At 45.3% G+C, this 27,479-nt stretch overlaps 3 protein-coding genes and 1 non-coding gene across 5 annotated transcripts in view; 2 read left to right on the forward strand and 2 right to left on the reverse strand.

The window, feature by feature from the left end:
• Positions 1-1,470: 1,470 nt before the first annotated feature.
• Positions 1,471-6,400, reverse strand: LOC111823550. The gene is made up of 2 exons (XM_023745478.1): positions 5,997-6,400; positions 1,471-1,850 (listed from the first exon to the last, which is right to left on the reverse strand). Exons 1-2 carry the CDS (start codon positions 6,295-6,297, stop codon positions 1,471-1,473), a joined length of 681 nt encoding a protein of 226 aa, XP_023601246.1. The 5' UTR covers positions 6,298-6,400.
• RPL30 (ribosomal protein L30) lies at positions 6,189-9,362 on the forward strand. The gene is made up of 5 exons (XM_006104151.3): positions 6,189-6,300; positions 6,407-6,459; positions 6,727-6,872; positions 8,431-8,561; positions 9,258-9,362. Exons 2-5 carry the CDS (start codon positions 6,439-6,441, stop codon positions 9,305-9,307), a joined length of 348 nt encoding a protein of 115 aa, XP_006104213.1. The 5' UTR covers positions 6,189-6,300; positions 6,407-6,438; the 3' UTR covers positions 9,308-9,362.
• On the forward strand, positions 8,991-9,122 carry LOC111823551. The gene has a single exon (XR_002826593.1). It is a non-coding gene; the product is annotated as a small nucleolar RNA SNORA72 (small nucleolar RNA).
• Positions 9,363-13,285: 3,923 nt separating the features above from the next.
• MATN2 (matrilin 2) overlaps positions 13,286-27,479 on the reverse strand; it is a 109,075-nt gene continuing 94,881 nt past the window's right edge. The window contains exons 12-19 of one of the 2 annotated variants that reach the window (XM_006104153.3): positions 27,061-27,183; positions 24,322-24,444; positions 20,949-21,362; positions 18,131-18,283; positions 16,432-16,503; positions 15,977-16,111; positions 15,287-15,385; positions 13,286-13,841 (exon numbers count right to left, since the gene is read on the reverse strand). In XM_006104153.3, coding sequence (XP_006104215.1) covers positions 13,786-13,841; positions 15,287-15,385; positions 15,977-16,111; positions 16,432-16,503; positions 18,131-18,283; positions 20,949-21,362; positions 24,322-24,444; positions 27,061-27,183 — 1,175 coding nt within the window. In that variant the 3' untranslated portion in view covers positions 13,286-13,785. The remainder of the gene's footprint in view (positions 13,842-15,286; positions 15,386-15,976; positions 16,112-16,431; positions 16,504-18,130; positions 18,284-20,948; positions 21,363-24,321; positions 24,445-27,060; positions 27,184-27,479) is intronic. The other variant, XM_006104154.2, reaches the window with a different exon arrangement.

A 27,479-nucleotide genomic window follows, 5' to 3' on the forward strand; every position in this document is an offset into this window, starting at 1 on the left:
TTAGATACTTTTGCCCCTCCCCAAGGGCGACATCCCCTACAATTCATGTTTTTATCAATTTAAAAATTGATGATGATTTCATGCTCTGCTGTTGAAACCAGGATGCTACTCCTAGGTTACCTGCGACATGGCAGGGGATAGGAGGAGCCAAAATAATATGCTGGATCTTCCTCAAGCTTTTCCCTTGGAACAGAATGCAAAAGCAACCTGATTTCACAAGATAAAGCATGAAACATCAAAGAAATTGTTCCTTGCACTGGCCTTTTGAGAGCATATTTGGGGTACTGCGGCTTTCGACTCTTTGGGGAAAAGGTTGGTACATCAGGAATGGGTTTCCATCTTTTCACATTGTTGTCAGTCATGAGGGGTTTGGAATCACTTTTAATAGGCTTTAGTTTTTTGCCTATTTTTAAATTCTTTATTGCTATCTGTTACCTACTGAAGCTAGAAATAAACGATCGTAGACCATGAAAATGACCCCAATAAAACATTTCTGACCAGGACTCAGCGTCTGAGCTCTGAAGCAGCATTCATGGAAACCGTACTACAAAATCAGAGAGGAAGATATTTCTGTTTTAGGAATAACATAAGGTGCTAAAAGAAGACCTGTGAAAAGGAATTAATCAGAGTATAAAATTTCCCTAAAGTTAGTCTTGAAGAAGACTGTAAACTAGCTTGAAGGAATTTGCTTACTAACCTTCAGAGGTTTGTCCAAAATGTTAGCCATTCAAAACCTAAGAAGTGAGTCAGCTGTAAAACCCAGTCATTCTCTACTCCATTAATCTGCTTTTATTCTTTTCACAGCCCTTATCACTGTCAGAAACTATCTTAGTCATTTGTTTAACTTGTTTATTGTCTCTCTCTTCCACCTCCAAACTCCAAAAGCAGAGTCTCTGTGGTGATGGGGGGGGGGGGGGGGGAGGCACTTGGGTCGCCAGCATCTAGCCAAGCACCTATTATACTGTATACCTGAAGCTCAAAATATACTTCTTGAATTTCTTTATAAGACTCAGTGATGGCCACTTTTCATCCCTTGCGCATTTGTCAAGGAAAGGGGAAAGTGCATCTGACCTCTTCAAAAGTTCAGGGACCTCTGTGAAGCAGCGACTGTCCGTCTGTACTTTCTGCACTTTGCCTTCGGCCAATGCTGAAACACTGACCCTTCAAGGCGGAGATAGAAGGTCTGGATAGAAAACGGGTATACATCCCTCCTCCCCCCCCCCCCCCTTACGATCACAACGAAATGGTTCCCAGGGGATTCACACTGTTCTATAATCTGAAGTTTCGTTCTTTTGGTACATTAAATAGCATCTATTGTTAAGGTCAGAAAATTACTCATCTGTTTAAGAGATTTAAGGATATAATGCCCGCGAGCACACCGGAGACGGAGTAACCCCAGTGCCATACCCTGGCCTCGCGCGTCGGGGCGCACGGGGCGCACGGGGCGCACGGGGACCGCCGCCCCCCGGGTCAGCAGCGGCGCTCGGGTTCCACTCCCATCCTCGGGGAGGAGCCCGCCCCCTGCCGGGCGGGTGGGCACCAGTCGCACTTTCGGACCCCGGGGGAGCGAGCCGACCCGAATTCCCCTTTTCCCCCTGGGGGAGTCTGCGGCTGTCGCCGGCCTTGCCGAGGGCGCTGCTGGAGCAGCCCATCGTGGCGCCGCCGCCGCGGGCAGGAGCCCGGCCCGGAGGGCGAGTGCAGCCGCCGCTCCCAGCCCCACGCGGTATCCGCCCGGGAGCCTGGGTCCCGCGCGACGGCTCCGCGGCGCAGAAGTTCCTGCAACTCCGGGGCCCGGCTCCCGCGGCTGCAGAGCGCAAGCGCACAGCGGAGCGCGGGGCGGCGGGGCGCACCTGGAGGGGAAAGGGAACCGAGAGCTAGGAGCCAGGAGCGCAGCGCAGCCAGAGGAACAGGACAGGGGCCAGGAGCCGGGGGAGGAGAAGGTGAACGGGTAGGAAAGGCCGGAAAGCAGGAATGGAAATGATGTTGGGAAGAGGGTGGAGGGATTCTCTGAATCATCTCTAAGCAGCTGGGGAGAGGAGGAGACGATTGTGAGCAGTGGCTATTGATTGGTGGACTACATTTGCGATGCAGTTTTAATCTTACCTAACTTCAGTACAGTTACCACAAGGAAGTTTAACGCGGATATAGTTCTACTTAATCCACCCTCGTATTCAGCTTGGGTCTTGGGTCAGTTGTCCAACCCAGAACCACATGTTGCATTTACTTGTTGTACCTTTCTCTCTCTTTTTTATTAAATTTTTTTATTTATTGATTTCAGAGAGGGAGAGATAGAAACATCAATGAGTCTGCCTCCTGCACACCCCCTACTGAGGTTGGATCCCGCAACCCGGGCATGTGGCCCCAATCGAACCTGGGACCTTTCAGTCCCCAGGCCGACGCTCTATCCACTGAGCCAAACCAGCTAGGGCCTGTTGCACCTCTCTTTAGTTTGCTTTCATCTTAAGTCATTCCCCCAGCCTGTCTTTCAATGCCTTGACATTTTTTTAAGGGAACAGGCCATTTATTTCGCAGAACCTTTCTCAGTTTGGGTTTGTCTGTTTCCTCCTGATTACTTTCAGGTGATGCACTTGGGGCTGGAACACTCACATTATGTTGTTTGTGTATTCCTATGAAGAGGCTTGTAATTAAGACAATGTCTGCCAAGTTTCTTTATTAAAAAGTTACTTTTTTAATCTGTAATTTATGGGGGACACTTTAAGTAAACATCCTATTTCTCATCAAACTCTCCCACTTCCAGCATCCTAATATATAAAAAGCCAGGGGCTGTCACAACCAAAACAACTGGATGGACGACCAAACAGCAGGCTGTATGGGGTGACCAGGCAGGCGGGGGGCAACCAGGCCAGCAGGGGGGGCAGTTAGGGGCAACCAGGCCAGCGGGGGTTGGGGGGCAGTGGGAGGCACCAGGCCGGCAGGGGGGGCAGTTAGGGGCGATCAGGCCAGCAGGCAGAGGTGGTTAGGGGTGATCAGGCTGGCAGGGGGGGCAGTTAGGGGAATCAGGCAGGCAGGCAGGTGAGCAGTTAGGAGCCAGCGGTCCTGGATTGTGAGAGGGATTCTGGATTGAAGAGGGTGCAGGCTAGGCTGAGGGGACCCCCTCCATGCACGAATTTCATGCACCGGGCCTCTAGTATATTAATCTTATTTGGATCAATTATGTTTATGATAGTTATGAAATGTGATCATTTTAATTACACTATTCCTTCTGAATTCTATATTAAGGGAGCACTTTCCCTTTTCCTCCCTTTAAAATTCACTTGTATCAGTGAATACCCATGAATTTTTACATTATTCAATGGTTATGTTATCATCTGTGTTAGTTTGTTAAGGCTGCTATATAACAAGGTACCAGAAATTGGCTGACTTAACAGAAACTTATTTTCTCACAATTCTGAGACTAGAAGTCTAAAATCAAGATGTCAGTGGGGTTAGTTTCACTCAGAGGCCTCTCTCCTTGGCTGGTCGATGGCAGTCTCCATGTGTCTTCACGTGGTCTTCCTGCCATGCATGTCTGTGTCCTACTCTCATCTCAAAAGGACACCAGTCATATTGGATTGGGGCTCACCCATATGACCAAGTCCGGACAGCTGCCTGATTTTGTAAATAAGGTCTTATTGGAACACAGCCACACTCGCTCATTTACATATCGTCTGTGGCTGCTTTTGTGCTACACTACAATCCAGTAGTTGCACAGAGACCATATGGCTTAAAAGGCATAAAATTCTTACCGTTTGGTCTTTACAGAAAAAATCTGCCAACTCCTGCTCTAATAAATATGTGTGAAAATATTTACAAAATCTTCATGAGCCAAAGGATTTGACTGTCAATTCTTGCATGGCAAGTGTTTCTTCCTCTAGTGCAGTGGTTCTCAACCTTGGCTGCACATTAGAATCACCTGGGAGTCTTTTTAAAATCCTGATTTCTGGGCCTCATCCTCCGGAAATTCTGTTTCTTTGTTATGGGGTGGGGCCACAAATCAGGATTTTAAAAAGATTCCCAGGTGATTCTAATGTGCAGCCAAGGTTGAGAACCACTGCTCTAGTGCATAGGTTTTGTGATGTGGATGACTTCAGCTGTGGGCAGGTGGCTGTGATGGAGAGGTTGGGGAGGTAGCAGTGAGATTGAGGAAGGGAACTAACATACACTATACACTTATTCTGTACAGGACCCTGTGCTAGGTACTTTATACACTGTTACATTTATTTTGATCCTTACAATACTATGAGGTAGACAGTATTATTCTAGTTTTACTGAAGAAACTGAGATTTGCCCAAAGTCATGCAGGTATTAAATAGAAAAACAAAGATCCTAAGTCTGTCCCAAAGAGAGTCAGCAGAATCAGTTAAGATTCCCTAGGAAGGATTCTCAGGCATTTTGTGGTCATAATTCATACACACTGTGTGCTGAGCTTCTCTGATTTCTAGTACAAAACACCCTAAGATCGCCGAGAGAAAGTAACTAACCCTTTCTTTAATGTATAGTAAAAACATACACTAAGGACCAGAAACTTGGTATCATAATGAAAATCACATCAGGAAAGTCATCGCTAGTGTTTTAATCATTCACTCTCTAAAATGGGGGTAATATTCTGATTACCTTGGAAAGTATCAAAAAGCTTTGAAAATATAGAGCTCCATATAAAAGTGTAAGGCATCGTTTTTGTTTATATCTCTAAGCAGGCATGCCTCAACACTAATTTGGCTATCTCATTCTTTAGTTATCTTTCTCAAATTTTAGTATTGATAGGCACCTTCAAGGCTGCTTATTAAACTCAGATACCAAGGCCCCACATCCAGAGATTTCTTCTACAGACCTGGGTGGGGCCCAGGAGTCAGAATTCAAGGTGATTCTGAATCAGGTGATCTGAGAGCCATACTGCTTGAAGACATAATTGATGTTTCACAAGAACTAATTAAAATAACCACATTATTAAAAAGGAGCTTTTCACATAACTAATGCATGCTGTGAAATAATTTAATGTGAAACAATTTAAGCACTACTGAAATACATAAAGAGTAAATATTCCCTCCTGACGATCTACTTTTCTCATCTTTCATCCAGAGAAAAGTTTGCTAATTAGCTTCCCAAACTTGAACTTTCCATGCATATACAAATATGTATATATTGGTTAAGAATGGCTGGCGTGGCTCAGTTGGTTGGCATCATCCTGTACACCAGAGTGGTTTCGGGATCAGGGTGTACATTGATGTTAAATAAAATAATACATCCAGCCCTAGCAGGTTTGGCTCAGTGGATGGAGCATCGGTCTGCGGACTGAAGAGTCCCGGGTTCAATTCCATTCAAGGGCACATGCCGGGGTTGCAGGCTTGATCCTCAAGGAGGGGGCGCGCAGGAGGCAGCCGATCAATGATTCTCTCTTCATTGATGTTTCTACCTCTCTCCCTCTTCTTCCCTCTCTGAAATCAATAAAAATACATTTAAAAAAATAATAATACATCCAAACATGTAGAGGATTCTTTTAAGTCTATTTGAGCCCTGGCCAGTATTGCTCAATTGGTTGGAGCGTCCTCCCGTACACCAGGAGGTGGCGGGTTCGATTCCCGCTCAGGGTACATGCCCAGTTGTGGATTCGATCTCCGGTCAATGGATGTTTCCTTCTCCCTTCCTCTCTATCTCTAAAATCAGTAAAAACTTATTCTTAAAAATAAGTAAATTATTATTCCTCCCTCTGTGCAAATTCGGCTTACAAGTTTGACACCAACACGGCCAAGAAAGAGGTGGGTTTGAGGAAGCCAGGGCAGGGCGCTACGGTTCTTGGAGGAACCAGCAACCAGGGCGAGGGCAGGGGCGGGCAGGCAGCTGCGTTGGCCCCGGAAATGCCGACAGGGACGGCGAGGGCAGACCCGCGCCGCCCTCCTCCCGCTCTCCGAGAGCCTCGGCTTCGGGCAGAGAAGAGCAGCAGCGCGGAGGCCGTGGTGCAGCCGCGCCGCCTCTGCTCGCCGCTCCTCCCGCCTCACCTTCAGCCGGTTCTCCGGTTCCCAACCGGCTCCGCCGACCGCGGCTCCTCAGGCCGCAGCTGGAAGCCAGAGCCACGAGCAGGGCCGGCCTCAAGCACTCGGCTGGTTTCAGCTCACAGCACCCCGGCCGCCCTCCCCAGCCGTACCTATAGCAACCGGAGCGGTCCATCCCTTCTTGCCCCGCCTTTTCCGCTTGCGATCTGCTTCCGCTTCCGGTCGGGGCTCCCGGCTGGGTGGTGAAGAGCTTTGCATTGTGGGAACTACTTCCTTTCTCGCTCCCCGGCCATCTTGGCGGCTGCATCTGGTGAGTGGGCTCCAGCGGCTGGCGCTTTCGCCTCGCGGGGGGCCCCGCGGGTTGCCATTGGACCTCGGGTTCCTGAGCTCCCTTCCCTGTGCTCCGTGTGTTGTAGGTTGGGGGCCGTCCCGCACTTGAGGCAGGAAGATGGTGGCCGCAAAGAAGACGGTGAGTGGAGCGGGCCGGGCCGGAAGCCGGTTCACGTGGGGAGCTGTCTCGGCGGCGGGGCGGGCATGGGAGCACCCTGGGGAGACAGCACGCCCGATGGATTCGGGGGGGTCCCGAAAGAAACCCGATTGGGCCTGTCAAGGACTTGGGACCTGGCCTTCGGAGGGTTTATTTTATTCATGGTCTCGGCTTGCAGAAAGCTGGGTCCAGCTTTGCGGTGGTTCCGCACCAGGCCTTTCAGATGCACGGTAAATGTTTGCTTTGTAGAAAAAGTCGTTGGAGTCGATCAACTCCAGGCTCCAGCTGGTGATGAAAAGCGGGAAGTACGTGCTGGGCTACAAGCAGACGCTGAAGATGATCCGACAAGGCAAAGCGAAGCTGGTCATCCTGGCCAACAACTGCCCGGCCTTGAGGTGTGTGCGCTCCCTGCCAGTTCGTCGGGAGCGAATGTGCGGCGTGCACTCGAGATGATATAAGATCTGTTTTATAAGCGAACACTTGGCAGGAGGCTGCTATTGTGAATGACTTAGCTGTTTCGGTGTTAGGCTCTGGATTCCCACTCCACCCCCCACCCCCAGCATGTTTTCTCCCCGTGTAAGCTTACCTTACGGGAGAAATGGGTCAGAAATGATAAAGATCATAATGTCAAAATTTGAGGGGGGCACATACATCGATGTTGTTTTTACATGTATTTTGTGCTGTGTCTTTGGTCATTTAGCTTTGAGATGCTCTAAAAGTGCTTCATTGTCTGAACTCGTTTTGGTGTAGAAAAGCTAGTTCAGGGAAGTTCAGGATGACCCGTGGAGTTGCAGACTGTCATAGAATCACCTAGTTCAGCGGTTCTCAACCTGTGGGCCGCGACCCCTTTGGAGGTGGAACGACCCTTTCACAGGGGTGGCCCAAGACCATTGGAAAACACATATATAATTACATATTGTTTTTGTGATTAATCACTATGCTTTAATTGTGTTCAATTTGTAACAATGAATTTGGGGGTCACCACAACATGAGGAACTGTATTAAAGGGTTGTGGCATTAGGAAGGTTGAGAACCACTAGGTCCTAGTTCATCCTCCCATGTCAGTTCTCAGCCACAGTTTTTTCAACTTTTAAAATTGAACTTAGTGGGCATTGTAAATAAGTTAAATAAACTTAGAACTTACAGAGTATAAGCCATGATCAGCCCCCTACCCATGTTGGTTTTCAGTGATGATGCATCACGTAGCATTTTATAGGGATGTATGTACTGACGGGAGTGCTCCCCACCCCATAGTTTGGTCTTGTTTCAGGCATTCCTCTTTAGCCTGCTGTCTATAGCAGTGCTTCTCAGACATGAACACAGGAGTGAATTGCAGGTTCTGATTTGGGGTCTGAATGGGCCTGAGATGATGCATTTCTAACAAGCCCCTTGTGACACCACTGCTGGTCTGGATCCACACTTTGAGTAGGAGCAAAGTTCTGTTAGAACTCCCGTCAAATTTGTGAAGCCACTAATATCTACCTACTCAATTGCTAGAAACGTTAATTCTGGGTAATATCACCTCCAATCTACGATTCCGCATCAAAGGGTGATAGCAGTGGACCATCTTTTCAGGGTAACATAAGTTTGAATTCTGATTCCTCCATTTCTTATTCTGTAAAGTATCCGGTATGCAGTAAACACTAAGTAAATAATGCTTTGGTTTTGCACCCTACCCTCTTCTCCATGAGCATAGATGCCGTCTTAAACGTAGGTGTTCGGTAGATTTTTGCTGGTTGTCTCATATCTTTTGTAAGGGATCCAAGTAAAGGATGGTTTGTATTGGCCAATGAAATAGGTTCTTAAGAGTAATAACTGGATAAAAATAGTAATAACTGGCTTATTTACTGTTGGAAGGCCTCACCAGCATTAAAACTAATGAGAGAGGTGGTAAATACTTAGTCTGTCAGTCATTTGGTATGACATTTATTTGCCCTTTTTTGGTTCCCAAAGGAAATCTGAAATAGAGTACTATGCCATGTTGGCCAAGACTGGTGTCCATCACTACAGTGGCAATAATATTGAATTGGGCACAGCGTGTGGAAAATACTACAGGGTATGCACACTGGCTATCATTGACCCAGGTATGCTTCTTAAATTGTATATTATTTTCTTTGTAATGTAATATAAGTATTTGCTATACTGGTTCCTGAGTTCAGATGGTGATAATTTGGATATATTAAAGGATATCCTTATTTCATAGAGAATTGATCAGGTGAATAGAAGAAAGTAATCTCTACTGGCTGCTTAAACAGAGAGGAAACATTGGTGGAAAGCAATTGACTCTTGAAAAACACAATTTTGAACTTCATGAGTCACATATACAGATTTCTTTCTATGGTTTTCCCATCCGTGGATTCACCAACTATAGAACAAAGACAGTAGTTTCAATCTGTGGTTGGGAATACATGTGTAGAAGGCCGACTTAAGTTACACATAGGGGTCAGCACCCCTAATCCCTGATTTTAAGGGTCAACTGCACGTGTTTTGAACTTGTTTTAATTCATAAAATACTGCGAATATTCTCGCTGTTCTGATTTTGTGATAATCAGGGCAGGCTAAACATTCGCTATATTAAGACCATGCATGTGTCCCCAGACCTAGTTCTTTCCCTAGGTCTGGCTTTCTAAATGCTGGTGATAAACCAAGTCTGATATATATGATCAACCTCAGGAAATGGCAGGACAGCTAGTGCATAACTTGAAGATAACCGCTGTTAATTTCATGATTACCAGTTGCCATTAAATGAATTGTAAAATTATTATTGTTTTATTTTCCAGGTGATTCTGATATCATTAGAAGCATGCCAGAACAGACTGGTGAAAAGTAAATCATGGGAAATTTTTCTTTAATAAAATTGGCCAGAGCTTGGTTTAAAAACTGCATTCACTTCCGTTATTTTGTATCTTCTTGTTTCACTACACTTTCCTGAAGATAGGATTAGAGGAGGAGGCAGCTAGATGTGGCAAGACCTTTAGGTTAAGAGTTCCCAGTTCCCACAGAGTTCCTTCCCTGTACTGGATTTTTAAGAGATTCGATTTTCATGATTCCAGTCTCAGGACATTGTTGGCATTTATATTTGTGTTTGAGAGGCAGTAGATTTGAAACACACAATTACAATTAATAATTCACCTTAAATCTACCAAATCTGAGTATCAAAGAATTAAATATGTGCCACCTGCCCCAAATTTTGTCGCTGCATATTACATCTCCCAGGTATGTCTGTTAATATCGCTTGGAAAAAACATTCAGAGGAATTCATCTTGGTGTGGGGGGGTACTGATTTATATACATCTCAGTTTACAGAGTTGAGTAGTGCTGGTACCCTACACAGTCTGCTTGGGCTCTAAGGGAGGTTGCAGAGGTGTCAAAATGACAATGTCTTTGGACTTCGGAATCAGTCAGCTTTGTCAGGGAGGTTTTGATGGTAGAAGAGTGAAGACAGATGAGGATGCCTTTCAGTACATTATCTAGAAGGTGAGGTATTTACTGAACTTGGAGGCAAAGGACTCCCTCTTATAATAGTTACACAACAATGGGTAAGTCAAATTCCCAGTTTCACAAGTGAGGGAATTGGTCTTTTTCAGGCTAATATGCCATGATTTTTGTCTCTGATGTTAATCTGAGTTTATGGACATAATTTGGGGATTAGCTGTTATGAACTAGAGTTTTACTGGTTCGGTTACTCAGTTGGGGAGAACTGACATTTTTCAGTGGGACAGTTCTTTGCTGTGGATACTACAGGCTATTCCTGGTTTTCCTTCTTTGTCACTAACTCCTCCACGTGTCACCCCACAGTTTCAAAGTATCATCTCTCGGTTAAGAACCACAGAGTTATAAAAATTTGTAAGTGTCCTGAGGTGCTCATGTTTGCATATGCAAACACTGGTGTACCCAAGGTGGTTTAAAGTGTTTGAAATCTTTATCCTTGATAAGAATTGCTTAGACTACTGCTGGCCTAATGTTATTAGTCTGTTTCTGTGGTTCAAAATGTTTCAATCTTATGCATGTATTTTCCACCTACTTGTTCAATTTCTCCTTTCAGATTGACCTTGCAGCTAATTACTTTGTCCCTCCAGGTTGGCTATTTCCAATTTAATTTCTTAAGGGGTGGTGACCTGAAGAATACAAGTATTGTAGGTTCCAGTATTGGCTGTGGCATTTTTTTAATGATGGATTTTAGGAAATACTTTATGGTTTCTAGGGTCTTCTCCTAGGTAGTGATGATAATATGCTATATGATCATTTAGCTTTTACCTTATTACTTTTTTGAAATATATTTTTAATGATTTCCGAGAGAAAGGGTAAGGGAGAGATAATAGAAACATCAGTGGTGAGAGAGAATCATTGATTGGCTGCCTCTTGCATGACCCTGGGGATTGAGCCCAAAACCCAGGCATGTGCCCTGACCAAAAATCGAACCATGACCTCCTGGTTCATAGGTCAATGCTCTACCACTGAGCCACACCGGATGGGCAGGCTTTCACCATTTTATATATGCTTGTGCACTCACCATTGTTTTAGTAAGAAAGGGTTTTAGAGTTCAAGAAAAGGAGTTTTAAGCAAAAGACAGAAAACACCTTATGGTCCAAGGCAGCTATGATGAAATGCCATTCAAGTGCTGCCAGAATTTAAAAAAAATGCCAAGATCTGGCCCTAGCTGGTTTTGCTCAGACTGAAGGGTCCGGGGTTTGATTCCAGTCAAGGGCACTTGCCCAGGTTGTGGACTCAATCCCCAGTGGGGGGCATGCAGTAGGCAGCCGATCAATGACTTTCATCATTGATGTTTCTCTCCCTTTCCTTCCTCTCAGAAATCAATAAAATAAGTTTTTTTAAAAGCTAAGATCTGGGAAGGTCTAAGGTGTTATTTTTAAATGTTCTCTTCTGATTATATTTGGTTGGAAAGCTGGTGTATGTAGGGTACTAGACGTTCCAGCCAATTATATTTAGTCCCATACCTATGTTGAGAGATTTTTTTCTAAATGTCCCAAAGAAGAGGTTGGATTTTGAGTGTTAATTGCAGTCTATGGTATAGCAGGAGCAAAAGTTATATAGAGAAGAAACCAAACTTTGTTGGACTTTCTGGAAGATAGTCATCTGGTTCATGGAAAACAGTTCTCTGATATTCTCTCTTGCAATTGTTATTTCCAACTTAGACTTGCTGCTCCCTCTACTTGTGGTATCTGGTTTCTTTCCCTTCAGGTCACCCCAACATCCTCTCCCAGTCTAGATTGGGTGCCTCTGAGTTACCATGGAACCTTATGGCATTCACATCCGTCTCATTAAACTAAGGTTCCAGAGGCTAGGGACTTAACATTTTCTTTCTTTCTTTTTTTAATCTTTATTGTTGAAGGTTACATATGTCCCCCATTGACCCCCTCCAGCCCACTCCCTGGGACTTAATATTTTCAACATTTTATCATTGATTATGTGGTTGGCACATAATAAAAATTCAAAAACCAGAATGAATAATGACTTTTAGGGCTTAAAGCTTTACTTAATTCTCATTGATATGGTTGTGGCTTTCTAGTCCAGAATTTCATCTTCATCTTGTTGATAATGGGTCTTGAACATCTTGAACATTAACCATTATGTAATGTACTTCCTCCACTAGAGGGAGCCAGGACTCAACAGAAAGTGAAGTAGAATGGAGTCAATTACATCTCAAAGGGTAATGCCAACCCAAATCAATGCTTCCTAATGAAAATCTGTTTACTGGGTCAAGTGGATGACTCAGATATAAACTAGACTTTGAATTATGCATTTCATACTTGGAAAGAATCATTTTCAGATAGATTGAGCCTAGGTGTTCCTACTGTACCACACTGCCCTTTGGGAGAACATTCTGATGGAAACGCTTGTCTTGAAATAATAAACTTTTATAATTTTTAAAAAAATATGCTCTTACTGATTTCAGGGAGGGAGAGAGAAACATCACCAGTTGCCTCATGCACGCTACTTACTGGGGATTGAGCCCAAAACCCTGGCATGTGCCCTAGTCGGGAATTAAACCATGACCTGGTTCATGAGTTGATGCTCAACCACTGAGCCACACCAGCTGGGCTGTCTTGAAATATTTAAACAAAAGCTTATTCAAGGTACTTTGTAAGGCATCAGTTGGCCTCCCGAATCGATGGGTGGATCTCTTTTGGGTGTCTTCATTTCCTAATGAAACTGCCACCTGCGGTGTTTTCTTGCTGCTCTAGATGCCTTGACCTGATCCACCTGAAGTCTCCTTTGGCCTTGTCTCCATTCCCACTTCTTTTTCCCAGGGACAACCACTATTGTGTATATCCTTCCAGAACATTTCTTTGTACTTAAATGTACATATTTATGTATCTGAACAAATAGTTGTGTTTGAGGGTTTCTTTACATTTACAGAAATGGTACGCTAAACATACTTTAACATTGGCTTTTTAAATTTAACTTTGTTTTTTAGTTTAACCATGTATACATGTAGGTGTATTCCTTTTAAATGCTGTATATTATTTCTGAACTATGGATTATGCCACAATTCATCAGTTACCCTCCTGATCAGACTGTTTCTAATTTGTGACTTTGGTATATTCTAGCAACATTCTTGCATAAGTCTCATACCTGCTAAAATGCCGAGGCTAGTTGTACAAGAGCCCCAGATTTCCACATCCTTTCCAACACGTGTTAATAGTGAGACATACTCATTTTTGCCAAGCCATTGTTTTAACCTGCATTTTCCTGATTACCAGTGAGATTCAACATTTCTTTCATACGCATATTGGTCATATCTCATGTTTACATCTTGCATTTAAACTAAGAATTTTACACAGAGTGCCATCTCTGAAGTGAATTTTAATATTGTATTAAAAAAACAACTTGTTACACAAGTACATGTCCTATGATTTTATGCATACGTCCATATACATATATCAAGGTAAAGTCCAATACAAAAAATAGCTTTTCCTATGGCCAGTGTTCTACAGCAGTAAGACCGTGCAAACTTTACTTGGTAGTCCAATGCAATTGCAACATTCTAAGGGAGGATGGGGCAAAAGCAGATCATGTCCACAGTATGTTACAGAGTATCTTGCATAGCTTATGTGTTCTCATTTGGTAAACTCATTTTAGGATTCTGAAGGATTTTTTTTCCTCATTAAGTTTATACAAGTTAGTGTCTACTTTTTGCCTCTGTGCCATAGCGAACCAGCTTTCTCAGTACTAACCATGTTTACAACCTTACGGAATTAGCGATAGCCTGAGCTTTGGGGCTCTGAACCGCTTTCATTGTAGTCCTTGATACAATGACATACAAATACAGAGTATTTCCAATCTTCATCTGTATCTCAGACGATTTTCTAGGGCTTCCATTCTCTGTGTCATTTCTTCTAGTACATCTCAAATTAAGGAAGAGGAATCGCTCATTTTTATTTACATTTAAATATCACTTGATTTACCTACATAAAAATTTGTCCTAAAAATATAAGGCTTTTCCCCTCCTATTTCTGTTAAGTAATTTTAAAACCTGACTTGTAAATTTATACTATTAACACATGCTACCAAGACTTTTTTGGAGTTAAAACATCAAAGCAGGATAGCTTGGTTCAACTTATTTTTTTTTAAATTTCTAATCAGACTTCTTACTTATAAATTAGTTTGCAGTAACACACCTCTGTGAGCCAGAATTGATAATGTTGGTGATGTAGTGAAGAGAATAAAAGGATTAAGCCTTGGAAAGTAAGATATGGCCATCTCTCAAGTCAGGAGAGAAATGGGGAGTTTTCACTTAGGTCAGGTATGGCCAAAGGGTAGCAACCTTGAAGACTGCTGACCTGTGCTCTTTGATATAAAACTTCTTAGTCTCTTGTGAAGTAGACCCTCAGAGTTGAGGTGGGGAAAAGGAAGAGGAGAGGCTCATTCGAATAGGCACTTGTCTTCCTGTTAGCTCCTTAATACCTTCCACCCACCCTCTTGCTGGCAGAATGAGAGCCCTGATGTGTTAATCAGTCATATTTTTTTAGGGGACCATATTTCCAGTTTTCAGAAAGGTAATTGCTATATGTTGTTCCTTATAGAAACCCACTGACACAAATAGTTCTGAATTAAACCATTTCCCTACTGACTGGCTGATGGGTCCGTGTTGAGATAGATACAAGCCAGCTTTAGTACGCTGACTAATAAGTTCGGAGCAGTTGGCAGGCTGTTCCGTGTGTAAAGTGCTAAATCTTCATTTCTCCATTATCCCAAAGCATTCCTCTTATTTGTAATATTGTTTTAATGAATCACTGGATCCTGCTGTTCCCTTGGTGGAATGTTTCATCTCAGAGTGCTGATATAAAAGATCTTTGCTGCCAAACCAAAAACAAAAAACCCAACCCCAGTCCTCTAGAAACTAAACACTGACCAAATGTGGCTACAGTGTGGGTTGGGGCCAAAGGAAAAGCTTGGAGTTTAGAGGGACTTTGAAACCTCTTGGTTCCACAACGTGCTTTGCCCCTGATACTATACCTTTGGTATACTTCCGATCGGGACATAGCCTCCATTTTCTCCCCGCAGAGAGGGAGTGCACTACATGTGTGTTCCTTTCCTCCGCGTACTGACTGGCCGACTGGCCTTACTGCTAAGCCCTCCAGAACAGCAGACGGCAGCTCCGTGGTTGAGCCTTGCACTAAGCTGGGCTCACCCTTGGCTCCCAGACCCCATCAGGCTGCTTGAGAAAGAAGCCTTCCCGGAGCTCACTGCTCTTGGCATCATGGAAATGACTTCCTTTGTGCTTGGGGTGGTTTGATAATGTTCTCTGCATTCCATACAGAAGCACAAAACCAGAAAAGGATATAGCGTTGTGTTAATTTTCTTACTTCCTCATTTGCAAGGTTCTGGAACATTATGAGGTTTTCACATTTGCATTCATCAGGTTTGTCTTCCAAAGGACTTCCTGAGAAAGCAGATGGAAAGTGTTCACCTCTGTGAGCCCACCAGATTTCCCAGATGCATAATAATGGGACTGAATCAGCAGATGGAGGAAACCGTAATGAAAGAAATGTTCAACTTTTTCCACACAGCCAGATCCCGTAAACCCAGGGAAGCCTTCCAGCTCCGAAGTGGCCTGTACTGTGGATGGGGAGACCACTTCAGTTCCTCTTTTTAGATCTCATTTTACTTACGTTCTCTTTTCCCCACCTGATTTCCTCATTCCTCCTTTCTTTCCTCTTTTACACTGAGTTTGTTGGCAAGCGAAGAGGCTGTTATCAAGGTAACCTATAGCAGTGATGGCGAACCTTTTGAGCTCAGCGTGTCAGTATTTTGAAAAACCCTAACTTAACTCTGGTGCCGTGTCACATATAGAAATTTTTTGATATTTGCAACCATAGTAAAACAAAGACATATTTTTGATATTTATTTTATATATTTAAATGCCATTTAACAAAGAAAAATCAACCAAAAATATGAGCTCGCGTGTCACCTCTGACACGCGTGTCATAGGTTCGCCATCACTGACCTATACTCATATTCTACTAGGAATTACCTGAAGATTTTGTGGAATGGAACAGTTTTTGTGCAGACCGTGAAAGACTGTCTTCTTCAAACAGATACCTGTGTTGCACTGCAAAATTAGAACAGGAAAGTAGGTCTTGGATATTTATGGTGACTGGCTCAGATTCTGTAAAGAGAAAGACAAGTGAAGTCAACCCTGCCTAACCTGGCTGTGGTGTAAAAAGCTGCCAGTGATCAGAGTAAGGTACGTGGTGTTCCTAGCACGGGGCACACAACTTGACTTTGGGAAAAACTTTGGTAATGAGACTCAGAGAGGCTATTACCAAACATGGCTTAAGGTGTGGAGTCAGTGTTTCCTGTCTGATCAAGGGGAAGAGCCACAGTTATAGTTCAGCTCTTGCTTTCATCTCTTTACAATTTCTGTCTGGGGGGAAGCCATGGTGGGAGCTTCCACCAAAGGCTCTGAGAACACTGATTTTTACTTACCTGTTGGCTGGTGACCCCTCTTTGGCAATTCCCCAGCTGGGGAGTCCTGACTTCCGTCAGAGTCTTCCAGAGCTGAGAGGGAAAAGATGACCAGAAGGGGTGACAGTTGTCCGCATGCACACATGTCATTCGGGAAACTGGTCCCAGACCAGCTCCTTACCTCCCTGATGGAACCCAGGGTTTTTCAGTTTCATTTGCTAACACCACAGATCCAAAGAGCACTTGGCTACAAGACCACTCGAGAGTTCTCTACTGGGGGAAGCCTGGACCCCTTACGTGCTGCTTAGGAATACCCCAAATACCATGTGTAAGAGGTGAGGTGGGGAAAGTTCAAGCATCAAGTTGCAGTGGCAATGCTCTTCTTGAAGCTTTTCCACTGGAATGGGCCTTATCATTTGGTCTGGCCCTGCCAGGCAGCCACAGGTCAGGCTCAAAATTCAATAAATCTAGGAGCTTTGTCTATAGCAACATAAATGTATATTAAATATATTATGCGGACGGATCATGAGAATTCTCGCTTCATATTACAGTGTTTTACAAAGTATCATACTTTAAAAAGATAGCTTGTAAGAACATGTAATAAATAACTTCAAAATGCAATGGGTATTTAATTTTCAAGTGTGCCTTTAACATTCATGTAAAACGTTTTTTGTACTCGTTCAACAGTAACTTATCTGGCCACTGGGTAAAGCTAGCAATAAAACTACTGGTCAGCAATGTGTTGAGTGAATGATGCTATAAATATCCAAATGGCCCTTGGCAGGAAAAAGGTTCCCCACCCCTGGCCTAGAGGCAAAACATTATCTACTCAGATTAGAAATCTGAAAGGCCTTCCCTCCCCGTCCCCTTCTTTTAGAGAGGAATAAGGTATATCACTTAGACTGGGATTTTATTGGTGACTGAACCTGGGACAGGAGGAAAAGGGAAAATGGGCAGAACTGCTACATGTCAGCAGGCCTGACGTGGCACAGTAAACGAGAAAAGCAGAGGGAGCTCGTGTACATAAATCTAAATCCTAAAGGCAGTGATGGCGAACCTTTTGAGCTCGGCGTGTCAGCATTTTGAAAAACCCTAACTTAACTCTGGTGCCGTGTCACATATAGAAATTTTTTGATCTTTGCAACCATAGTCAAACAAAGATTTATATTTTTGATATTTATTTTATATATTTAAATGCCATTTAACAAAGAAAAATCAACCAAAAAAATGAGTTCGCGTGTCACCTCTGACACGCGTGTTATAGGTTCGCCATCACTGCCTAAAGGGCAGCCTAATGTTCTACAAGCAGATGGAGCCCATGCCCGGAGACATTCTTTCATTGTCTACAGTGGACTAGAAAGGGCTACCATCCCTTCCCCCCCACTTACAGCCATACCCTGAAGTTGCGCATCAGCCCTCCCGATATATAAAATGGTTTCTTAAATGACCATCTCCAAAAGAGTTTTGTGAGGATTGAGTATGCCAGTGTGTCAAAGCGCTATCACACCGCTCAGCACAGCATCACCACGCACGTTGGCGGTTACTTTTGTCTCCTCTGACCCCTCTTCCGCCCTCTGTGCGTGTGTTTACAGGTGTCACTGGCCCTGCACCGCAGGGAGACACTTTTCTGAGCCCCTTGAGGGAATGGGTTGAGAATTTCTCATTCAAGGGTTCAGCTGCCCCGTTTGCTAAGCTCTCTCCTAGACGTAAGCTCTAGTACCTTCACATATGCCTTTCTTTAGCTTTTCACTTATCTCGCCCATCGTGCTGAAGTCCTCGGCGTAGAAGAGATGCTTGTCCGTGGGCTTGGAGGCAATCTCTTGCAGTTCTTCCTCGATGGCTTTTCCTACCCCGACAGCATACATGGTTATACCTACAGTGCAGAGAAGTAAGAACAAGGTGGTTAGAGCTGTGTTCCCATGGCCTGTAGTTGTGTATACTGCACCCAAAGCTAGATGTTAAATGGTGTGATTTCCATGTCAACCTCATTTTATTTTTTCACCATTTTTATGTTGGCTCTGTGAGCAAAAGCCAGGAATCCAAGAGAGGTTTGGGAGCTAGACCACCATCCTGTTGCTTGGCTCTGGGGAAGGTCACTTAACAAATCTTACTTTTTCCTTGAGTTAGCCTGTGGATAGAGTGGAAAGGAGCTATGGATGACTGAAGGGGAATCTCCTGGGAGAAGTCTAAGAGAGGCATTTTATGACCTCATAACAGTTTCCACTTCTCAGTGGTACTGGAGAGGAGCGTAAGTGACCTGGGCCAGGTGAGGCTGCCTTCTGCCTACCGCCCTTGGGAAGACAAAGCCATGGGAGGAGGTGCCAAGCTGAAAAGGACCCGCAGACCCGCAGACTGGAAAGCCCCAAAGTCAGGAAAAAAGAACAAACCAAGAATCAACATTAGATATTCAAAGAGATACAAGATGGCTCCAAAAGCTTTTCAAATGATCAATCATTAGACTCCCTGCCCTGTATACTCTGTATTTGAAAGTAAAATAATAAGAACTTAAGTTCTACTTGATTGTCAAAATTTTTCAGCACTGATATCTTATTATGGCTAATTCATTAGACTAGATATTTTTTTAAAATACACATAAAAATGGCTCTTTAGGCGAAGGGGCAAGAGTTATGCCTTATTCTAAGTCTATGTCAGGTCAGTAGTCAAGTTCAGCATACTTGTCTAAGAGCCCAGTGAGTTTATGTACAACTTCCCAAAAAGGATAATTACTATTTTAAGATTGTGTTAGCTAGGCATAGGAATAATTAAATTCATTAGAAGATGTCACTTCCGATACATTTCTTGATTCAAGAACCAAATAAACATGTTTCTCCTACCACCTGCCTTGGGGTGACTTGTGGAAATGTGAGTTGGCGAAAAAGAAAGGTAGATTGATCTCAATGTGACAAATGAAAGGGCCAACCACGGTCTTTGGAGACAGATGCTTTCCCCAGTATTTTGAGGGGGCAGCTCTAGGGGCACATGGGTTTGACATGAGCTTTTACAAGCTAGTCTAGAAGCAGAGGAGCTGGGAGGGAGCGGACACCAGATGATTTAGGCAGGACCCTTCATGGCTACTACTCTTGAGCACAGAAAAAAGGTGTGACTAGTGAGGGAAGCACTATCACAGCGTTGGCCTCCTTACAAAGAGTGACTGGAAGCCGATGTGAACCGGCCTTTCTGGAGGATGGAGCTCACCCGTGGGCTCGCTGGCACTTCCACTCCTTGTTTGGCAAGTACTAGTCACGCATGTGCTACATGCCCGGCACTGGGTCTGGAAAGTCTCGGATGAAGCCCTGGTCTGTGCATCCCCTTTTCCGCTCTGTAGGACCTGCTAAAGCAACGTGCCCTCACCAACTTCCTAAAGAGGTGGCTTTTCCGCAAACTGCTTCACAACCTCAGGTTTTCTCATCTCCCCAAAGAATTCGGACACTTTGCCTTAAGCTGTCTCTACCAACCACCTAGCTTTTGGGTTTCCTTTTCCAAGGGCCAAACTCCTGTCACACTTCACATCCGCCCACCATAAAGTAACCCCCAGTCCCCCTTGCATCATACAGCTCGGAGAAGAGGCGAGTTCTACTGAGCAATGAGAGCTTAGTCATAATCTCCTACAGTTGGATTTTCTCAAAAGCTAACTTTTGCCTCTTGCAAACACAAGAGTATTTGCTCTCCCAAGGCTGTTGTGCTTTCCCTGTTCACTTGCAGTATTAGTTTTGTTGTTTATTTAGTTATTTATTTTTAAATATATTTTTATTGATTTCAGAGAGAAAGGGAGAGAGAGATAGAAACATCAATGACAAGAGAGAATCATTGATCGGCTGCCTCCTGCACACCCCCTACTGGGGATTGAGCCCGAAACCTGGGCATGTGCCCTTGACCAGAATCGAACCTGGGACCCTTCAGTCCGCAGGCCAGCGCTCTACCCACTGAGCCAAACCAGCTAGGGCTGTTAGTTTTTTTAAAGTATCAGCCTGGCCAGTGTGGCTCAGGGATTGAGTGTCGACCCAGGAACCAACAGGTCACCAGTTTGACTCCTGGGCAGGGCACATGCCTGGGCTGTGGGCTTGGTTCAGTGCAGGGAGTGCAGGAGGCAGCTTATTGATGAAATTTCTCTCTCATCAATGTATCTCTCTACCCCTCTCCCTCTCTCTCTAAAACCAACAAAAACATTTTTAAAAAAATGAAAAGTTCCACCAGGAATCTATTTTTACCAGTGTTTGGGGACTGTTGTGTATTTTTCTGTGGTAAATAGCACGTGTAGGATTGATTCTCTCCGCGGGAGGTCACACCCGGGCTGGTGCAGTGCAGTAGATGATTTCTCGGGGGTGGGGTCTGTGTCTGGGCTAATCTCCGGTCTGCAACCCTTCTGCATCCTTCCCGCCCCGTAACTCCCCTTAAGGCCTCTCGAGGGCAGTTTGGGAGAGGTGTGTAACAGCAGTCTGTACCCGCAGAATCTCACCCCGGTGGCCAGCTGTGACCACCGCGTGAGCTTAAGCAACCTGAACCTGGAGTGGTGTCCACCGCTCCTCCATCCACATTACCACTGTCCTTGGCTTTACTGGCCCACTCGGCGACATCATCCTGAGCCCGTCCGTCGGTGAACACGATGGCCACCCGGGGCACCCGTGCGGAGAGAGGCCTGGCCCCTTCTGCCTGCGTGAAACTCCTCTCAAACATGTGTTTCAGGGCCAGCCCCGTCATGGAGCCCTTGCCCATGTATTTCATGTGGGCCACGGCTTTTTTCATGTCCTTGGCCGAGCTGAAGTTTCTCAGGGTAAACTCCGTGCGGACCTGCGTGGAATACTGGAGCAGCCCCACTCGAGCGGCTTTGGGGGAAATCACCAGGGAATCTATAATTCCAGTGACAAACTGCTTCACGATCTCAAAATTATCTTCTCCGAGGCTCTTGGATCCATCGATCACAAAGACCAGATCAATTGGGCCTTCAGAGCATCCTATAAGAACGAAAGGAAAGCTGAGATAGGATTTTTAAACAATTATTTATGCACAAGAGTAGAAGACAATTATGCTTCAGTTGGAGGCACGGCCACTTTGGAGAACCACCTTTGTTCTCTAGATAACACACAGCCACGAGTTGCTGGGAGAGACGCACGGCAGAGGCACACACTAGGGAACCAGGCCCCCGCACCCTGGGCTCTGACAGCCAGGTCTGGAGGGACTTGTGTAAAGGACACTGAAGGGCCTGACAGCACCCAGAAGCTTCTGTAACTTTACTCCAGGAGGCTGATCCCACCCAGTGCTGGCATTCTGACAGACAGCGGAGACGGAAATCCTTAAATGCAGCTCAGCCATCACCTTTTCCAGGGAGCGTCACAGGAACCCAGCTTGTACCAGTTATTCTGTGTGCACCCCTCACACACACACACACACACACACACACACACACACACATTTATTCGACAAAAACCTGCTTATTGAGCATGTGCTTCATGCAAGGCAGGAGGCACAGCAGGACTGCGATGGAGACCAAGACGAACCCGGCTCCCCGCCGCGTGTCGTCCAGGGTACCCCACACGCTGGGCGAGAGCTGATCGTGTGTGGTCTCCTCTTCCAGCCTGCCAGTTCCTCCTCATCGGGGGCCATATCTCATTCATTTCTGCACCCCCCAAACCTGGCACACAGTAGGTATTCAACAAATGCTTGTTGACAAAATAAAGGAGGTGGTGTCCATTGGGTAGCATGCCTGTTTGTGCCCTACTGATCTATAAAAACTTAAAAATGAATTATCACTGGGAATTCTTTATCTACAGGAAAGCTTTCCAGGCAATGCAGATGGTTGACAGTAAAAGCTTTATGCAAATACTTAAGCAATCCGGGTGTGGAGAGATTTTTTTTGTTACTTAGGGCTGCATAAGACATTTACAGATCCAAATGGATGATCTCATAACATTCTCTGTTATATATCAAGCAGCTGTCTAATCTTTGAACATGAAGCACAATAAATAAACAAGGCACACACATGCAGAAATATGTCTACGCCTGGCCTGAGTGACGTGTGTGTGTGTGTGTGTGTGTGTGTGTGTGTGTGTGTGTGTTGGGAGGTTGGGTCCCTCTCTTTCTCCATTAAGTGCTTGTCCTCATCATTCACCTTATTGATTCTTTATTAGTGAACGAGGAAAAGGCCAATTCAGAGCTTCACGTACATTCATAGCCTGTTCCTGAATCAACCAAAAAAAAAAAAATACCCCACAAACAAACAAAAAGCCACTCAGGCGTAGTGCGTGTGGATCCCTGGCAGATTTCAGAAACACTGGAATAGTTTTCTAGCAGTGAGCGCCTTTTCTCCTCTTCCTCATCTACCCTTTCCTCACAGAACACACCCAGCGGCTGGGCGCACAGAGGGGCACAGGAGCTTCTCCAGGAAACGAGCGCTGGGTGGAGTGAGGGGCGTCAGGGGAGAGGTGCCCCACTTCTGCCCTCGGATGCGGGAGGGTTGCAGCCCACGTGCTCACTGGGGCTTTGCAGGAGGGCCACTCCAACTTTCCTTGGCAGCTAAGTCAACTGATTGGCTTTTCACAGAGTTCCCGAGTTTCAGCGTTGAATAGAACCTTTAAAGGTTGCCCTGTGCAGCCCCCCTGCTGCTGGCATCTTTGCAACATCCCAGGCAGGCAGCCACTCAGAGGGCACCTCTCCTGAGGAACCCATCCCTCTCCCTGAGGTCCCGCTCCGGACAGCTCTGGCCTGGATGACCACAGCTATCATTTGTCAAGCACTTAGAATGGGACAACACTGGGCTAAGCACCTTTAAATATCAGATCTTATTTATTCTTCATACTCTAGACCAGTGGTTCTCAACCTTCTGGCCCTTTAAATACAGTTCCTCATGTTGTGACCCAACCATAAAATTATTTTCGTTGCTACTTCATAACTGTAATGTTGCTACTGTTATGAATTGTCATGTAAATATCTGATATGCAGGATGGTCTCAGGCGACCCCTGTGAAAGGGTCGTTCGACCGCCAATGGCGAAGCTAAACGATCTGTCCAATTCACACAAGTGTATGAATGGGGTTTAAATCCAGATCTGTCTGACCCAAAGCTCACAATCTTCACTAATTAATCACATGGCTGCCCTGTGGGAAAGCGTCTTTGTCCTCATGCTGAGCTGCAGCTTCTCCCGGGGACCTTTCCCTCCCCCGGGGTGGGGGGGAGGATGAGGGGGTGGGGGGAGGGTGAGGGGTGGGGGGGTAGGGGGGAGAGGGGGGGAGGGGACCAGAAATCATGACTGAGGTATTTGAATTTTTCTACAAAGACCCCAGTTTCTTCCTTTATTTTTGACTCATCACCATACTGAGCTCCCTCACCATTGATGCTTTCTAAATTTTGTCTCTATCCTTTTTCTTAATTTTTTTCTACAAGATAATATATGCACATGGAACAAAATTCAAACATTACCAAAAAGTATGTATATATGTGTATGTCTGTATGTGTATGTGTGTATCTGTGTGTGTGTTTGTGTGTCCCCTCTCTCACCATACATGGTATGGTAGAGAGAGCCTCTACGACATATATCAATGGTAATATATTATAAAAACCATTGAGCTCCATGCTTTTTTCAGCTAAAACATCCTGGGAATACATCTAGAGCTGCTTCACTCTTTTAACAGCTGTATAGTATTCTACTGTATAGCTGCACCATAATCTACCTGATCAGTCTCTCATGGATGGACACTGACCTTGTTCCCAATTTTTTTGCTGATACAAACGATACTGCACAAAATGTTCTTATATACAGTCTATAGCTTTGGGAATACATGCACATAGTCATTGGATAAACTCCGACAAGCTGAATTGCCTTTAAATAATTGCCAAATGGCCCTTCTAAATGTTGCACCAATTCAGACACTTACTCCCAAACCACATTAAAGCAGAAAGCCAAGTTCAGATCACTTACTCTTGCACCGTCTGCCATCCTCAGCTAGAATGAATCCCTCTGAGCATTTGCAGATGTAGGAATCGCCACGATGAACACAAATGTGCTCGCAGCCATGGTGGGTCGACTTGCAGACATCCTTCCCTGAGGAAAACGCAGAGCCGAGCAATCCCATCAGCGTAGAAACAGCTGGCTTGACTAGTCATGTCCAGAGAGATCGCGAAAGCAATCTATTTTCCATCTGTGTTCAAACCTCCTCTATGCATCCCCTTTCAGTCTAATGCCCAGGACATGGGGAGGGGACACGCCTCACAGAAAGCTCTCACTCCCCCAAGCCTGAATGGTAGGTAAGGTGGGTGACCGGTGTCCTGAATTTATTATTAATTTTTCGAACTGTTCGACCTGCACTGGACTTTGATTTTCCCAAACTACTGATTTTTCCCCATAGACATCCCCCGCACTCCTGTTTTAATAGCCTAATCAACACTTCTCATTTTTAAACTCTTCAAAGTAGTGACAGCCCTTTGATCTTCACGACGTCCCGTGATAAGAGGAAGTCAGGAATAACTGTACCAACGTACAATGAAAAGGCTCAGAAAGTTCCACAGATGCCAGAGCGCAGCAAGCTGAGGACACGGATGAGGCACCGTCGGGAGTCCTCCCCCTCCACAGCGAGAAAGCCTGCGGCTCTTTCCTGTCATTGGCTCCCTAAAGGGGAGTTTCCTCCAAACACGCTGTAGAACAGCGGTTCTCAACCTGTGGGTCGCGACCCCTTGGCCCTTTAAATACAATTCCTCATGTTGTGACCCAACCATAAAATTATTTTCATTGCTACTTCATAACTGTAATGTTGCTACTGTTATGAATCGTAATGTAAATATCTGATATGCAGGATGGTCTTAGGCGACGAGGAACTGTATTTAAAGAGCCAGAAGGTTGAGAACCACTGCCCTAGAACGTGGAATGGAGGGATTTGATTTAGCAATTAAATTCCAGAGGTAGAAGTTGTACCATTACTAAGCAACAAATGTGCTGAGTGAATAAATGGTGCCTGTGTGTACACTTGCATTTACAGAAATAGAAATACAAGCAGGCGCAAACGGCTTGGGCAGGCATATTGGGCAGAATTGCAGACATGGTCTCCGTAGAAAGGATGCTGTCTGTGGGGGCAGAACAGGTCCTTGGGTGAGCCCTGCAGAGCTAGGCCAGGGCCCCGCAGGCACCCCAGAGTTCCCGCTCAAGGTAGGAGCCCTTCTTGCTGGTGGAAGAGGAGAGCAATGAGTTACATCTAACCCAGCTTTGTTGACACATGGAATGACCCCAATGACCTCAAAGGAGTATGAGGAAATTCCCCCAAATCCACCAAAAAAGCAAAGGAGTTTATTGTGCCTTGATGTAAAAAGGGCCATTCTGCACACTGGAACAGAAGGTCACAAAAGCAGGTAGACAGTGTTGAAACCCAGCCCCTCCCCTGCCCCAAAGTAGGATTAACAGCTCAGAATCTCACTGTGGAGAAAAATCTTTGTCCTGTGCTCTTTTTTCCCCCTCACCCGAGTATATGTTTATTGACTTTAGAGAGAGAGGAAAGGAGAGAGAAAAACATCGATTGGTTACCTTCCCCACGCACCCCAGAACCTAGGAATCTGCCCTGACCAGCAATCAAACCTGCAACCTTTCGGTGTACGGGACGATGCTCCAACCAACTGAGCCACCCAGTCAGGGTGCCCTGCGCTCTGCCAATGCCCACCTCACTGAGCTCGTGTGTCTCTGTCCCTGTCTTTCTTCGGGTGCTGTGATGGTTAATTTCTGTGCTATAGTCAAACAGCAGTCTAGATGTTGCAACGAAGCAATTCAGATGAGATTAACATTTAAATCAGTAGACTGAGTAAAGTAGGGTATCTTCCATATTGTGGTGGGCCTCACCTAGTCAGTAGAAGGCTTTAAGGGGGGAGGGGAGAGCCCTAGCGGGTTTTGCTCAGTGGATAGAGTGACAGCCTGCAGGACCTGGTCTTGGGCTCGATTTCGGTCAAGGGCACATGCCCAGGTGCCCAGGTTGTGGGCTCGGTCCCCAGTAGGGGGAGTGCAGGAGGCAGCCAATCAATGATTCTCATCATTGATGTTTCTATCTCTCCCTCTCCCTTCCTCTCTGAAATCAATAAAAAAAATATTAAAAAAGACTAATGCCCCCCTGAAAGAGGGAATTCTGCCAGCAGACTGCCTTTGGATTAGAACTACATTAGCTCTCCCCTGGAGCTCCAGCCTGCCAGCCTGCCCTGCAGACATCAGACTTGCCAACCCCCATAGTCATATTCTATCCATCCATCCATCCATTCACACACACACACACACACACACACACACACACACACACAACCTTTACTTCTGAGGGCCTCCAAGAAGAAAAAGCACCATAGTTAACCTCTGATCCCCATGACGATTGCTCACAGAGATTCTAATGCAGTCCCATGAGTAGCCAGGCACTGTGCGAGGCTCTGAGCACCCCCAGAGCTCCTGGGAAGAGGGCCAACAGCGGGGAGAGGATGAAAAGAAGCAAAGAGCCTGATGTCTCGGGACCTCGACCGAGAAATTCCTAACAACTAAGGGTCGACTGTCCTGATCACGAGCAAAACCCTTCGGAGTGCCCACGGCAGGAACCTGTAACTGTGACATGAACTGCAAAGGAAGATCTTTAAGATTAAACGAAGTTATATAACCACATCCCACAGAGGGACAAGTTCAGCTCCGCTGGAGCTCACTTACTTCTGCAGCGTTTCCCATCCTCAGCGAGCCGGAAGCCCTCCGAGCACTTGCAGATGTAGGACTCCCCGCTATTCACACAAATGTGCTCACAGCCGTGGTCTACTGCTTGGCAGACGTCTTTCCCTGAGGACAGCAGAGCGACTTAAAACAATTTCATCAACGTAACGTTTCCCCAGCGTCACCTCAGAGGATCCATTCATCTCAGCCCCAGGCTCCAGAGTCCCCTGAGCTCAGGGGCCCATGGGGAGGAGGGTGAACTTGAGGATGAAGTTCGGGGGCTCTGATGTGGCCTGACTCAAACCTCCTCACTGTCGTCACCGTCCTCACTCACCAGCATCTAATTCAGTGTCTCATAAAAATGCAGTCCCTCACCAGCTTTCTGCAGATGCAGTTTCTTCTATCAGAAGGGAAACACTTTT

This window comes from Myotis lucifugus, unplaced genomic scaffold, assembly GCF_000147115.1.
Source record: "Myotis lucifugus unplaced genomic scaffold, Myoluc2.0 scaffold_548, whole genome shotgun sequence".
NCBI classification, from domain to species: domain Eukaryota; kingdom Metazoa; phylum Chordata; class Mammalia; order Chiroptera; family Vespertilionidae; genus Myotis; species Myotis lucifugus.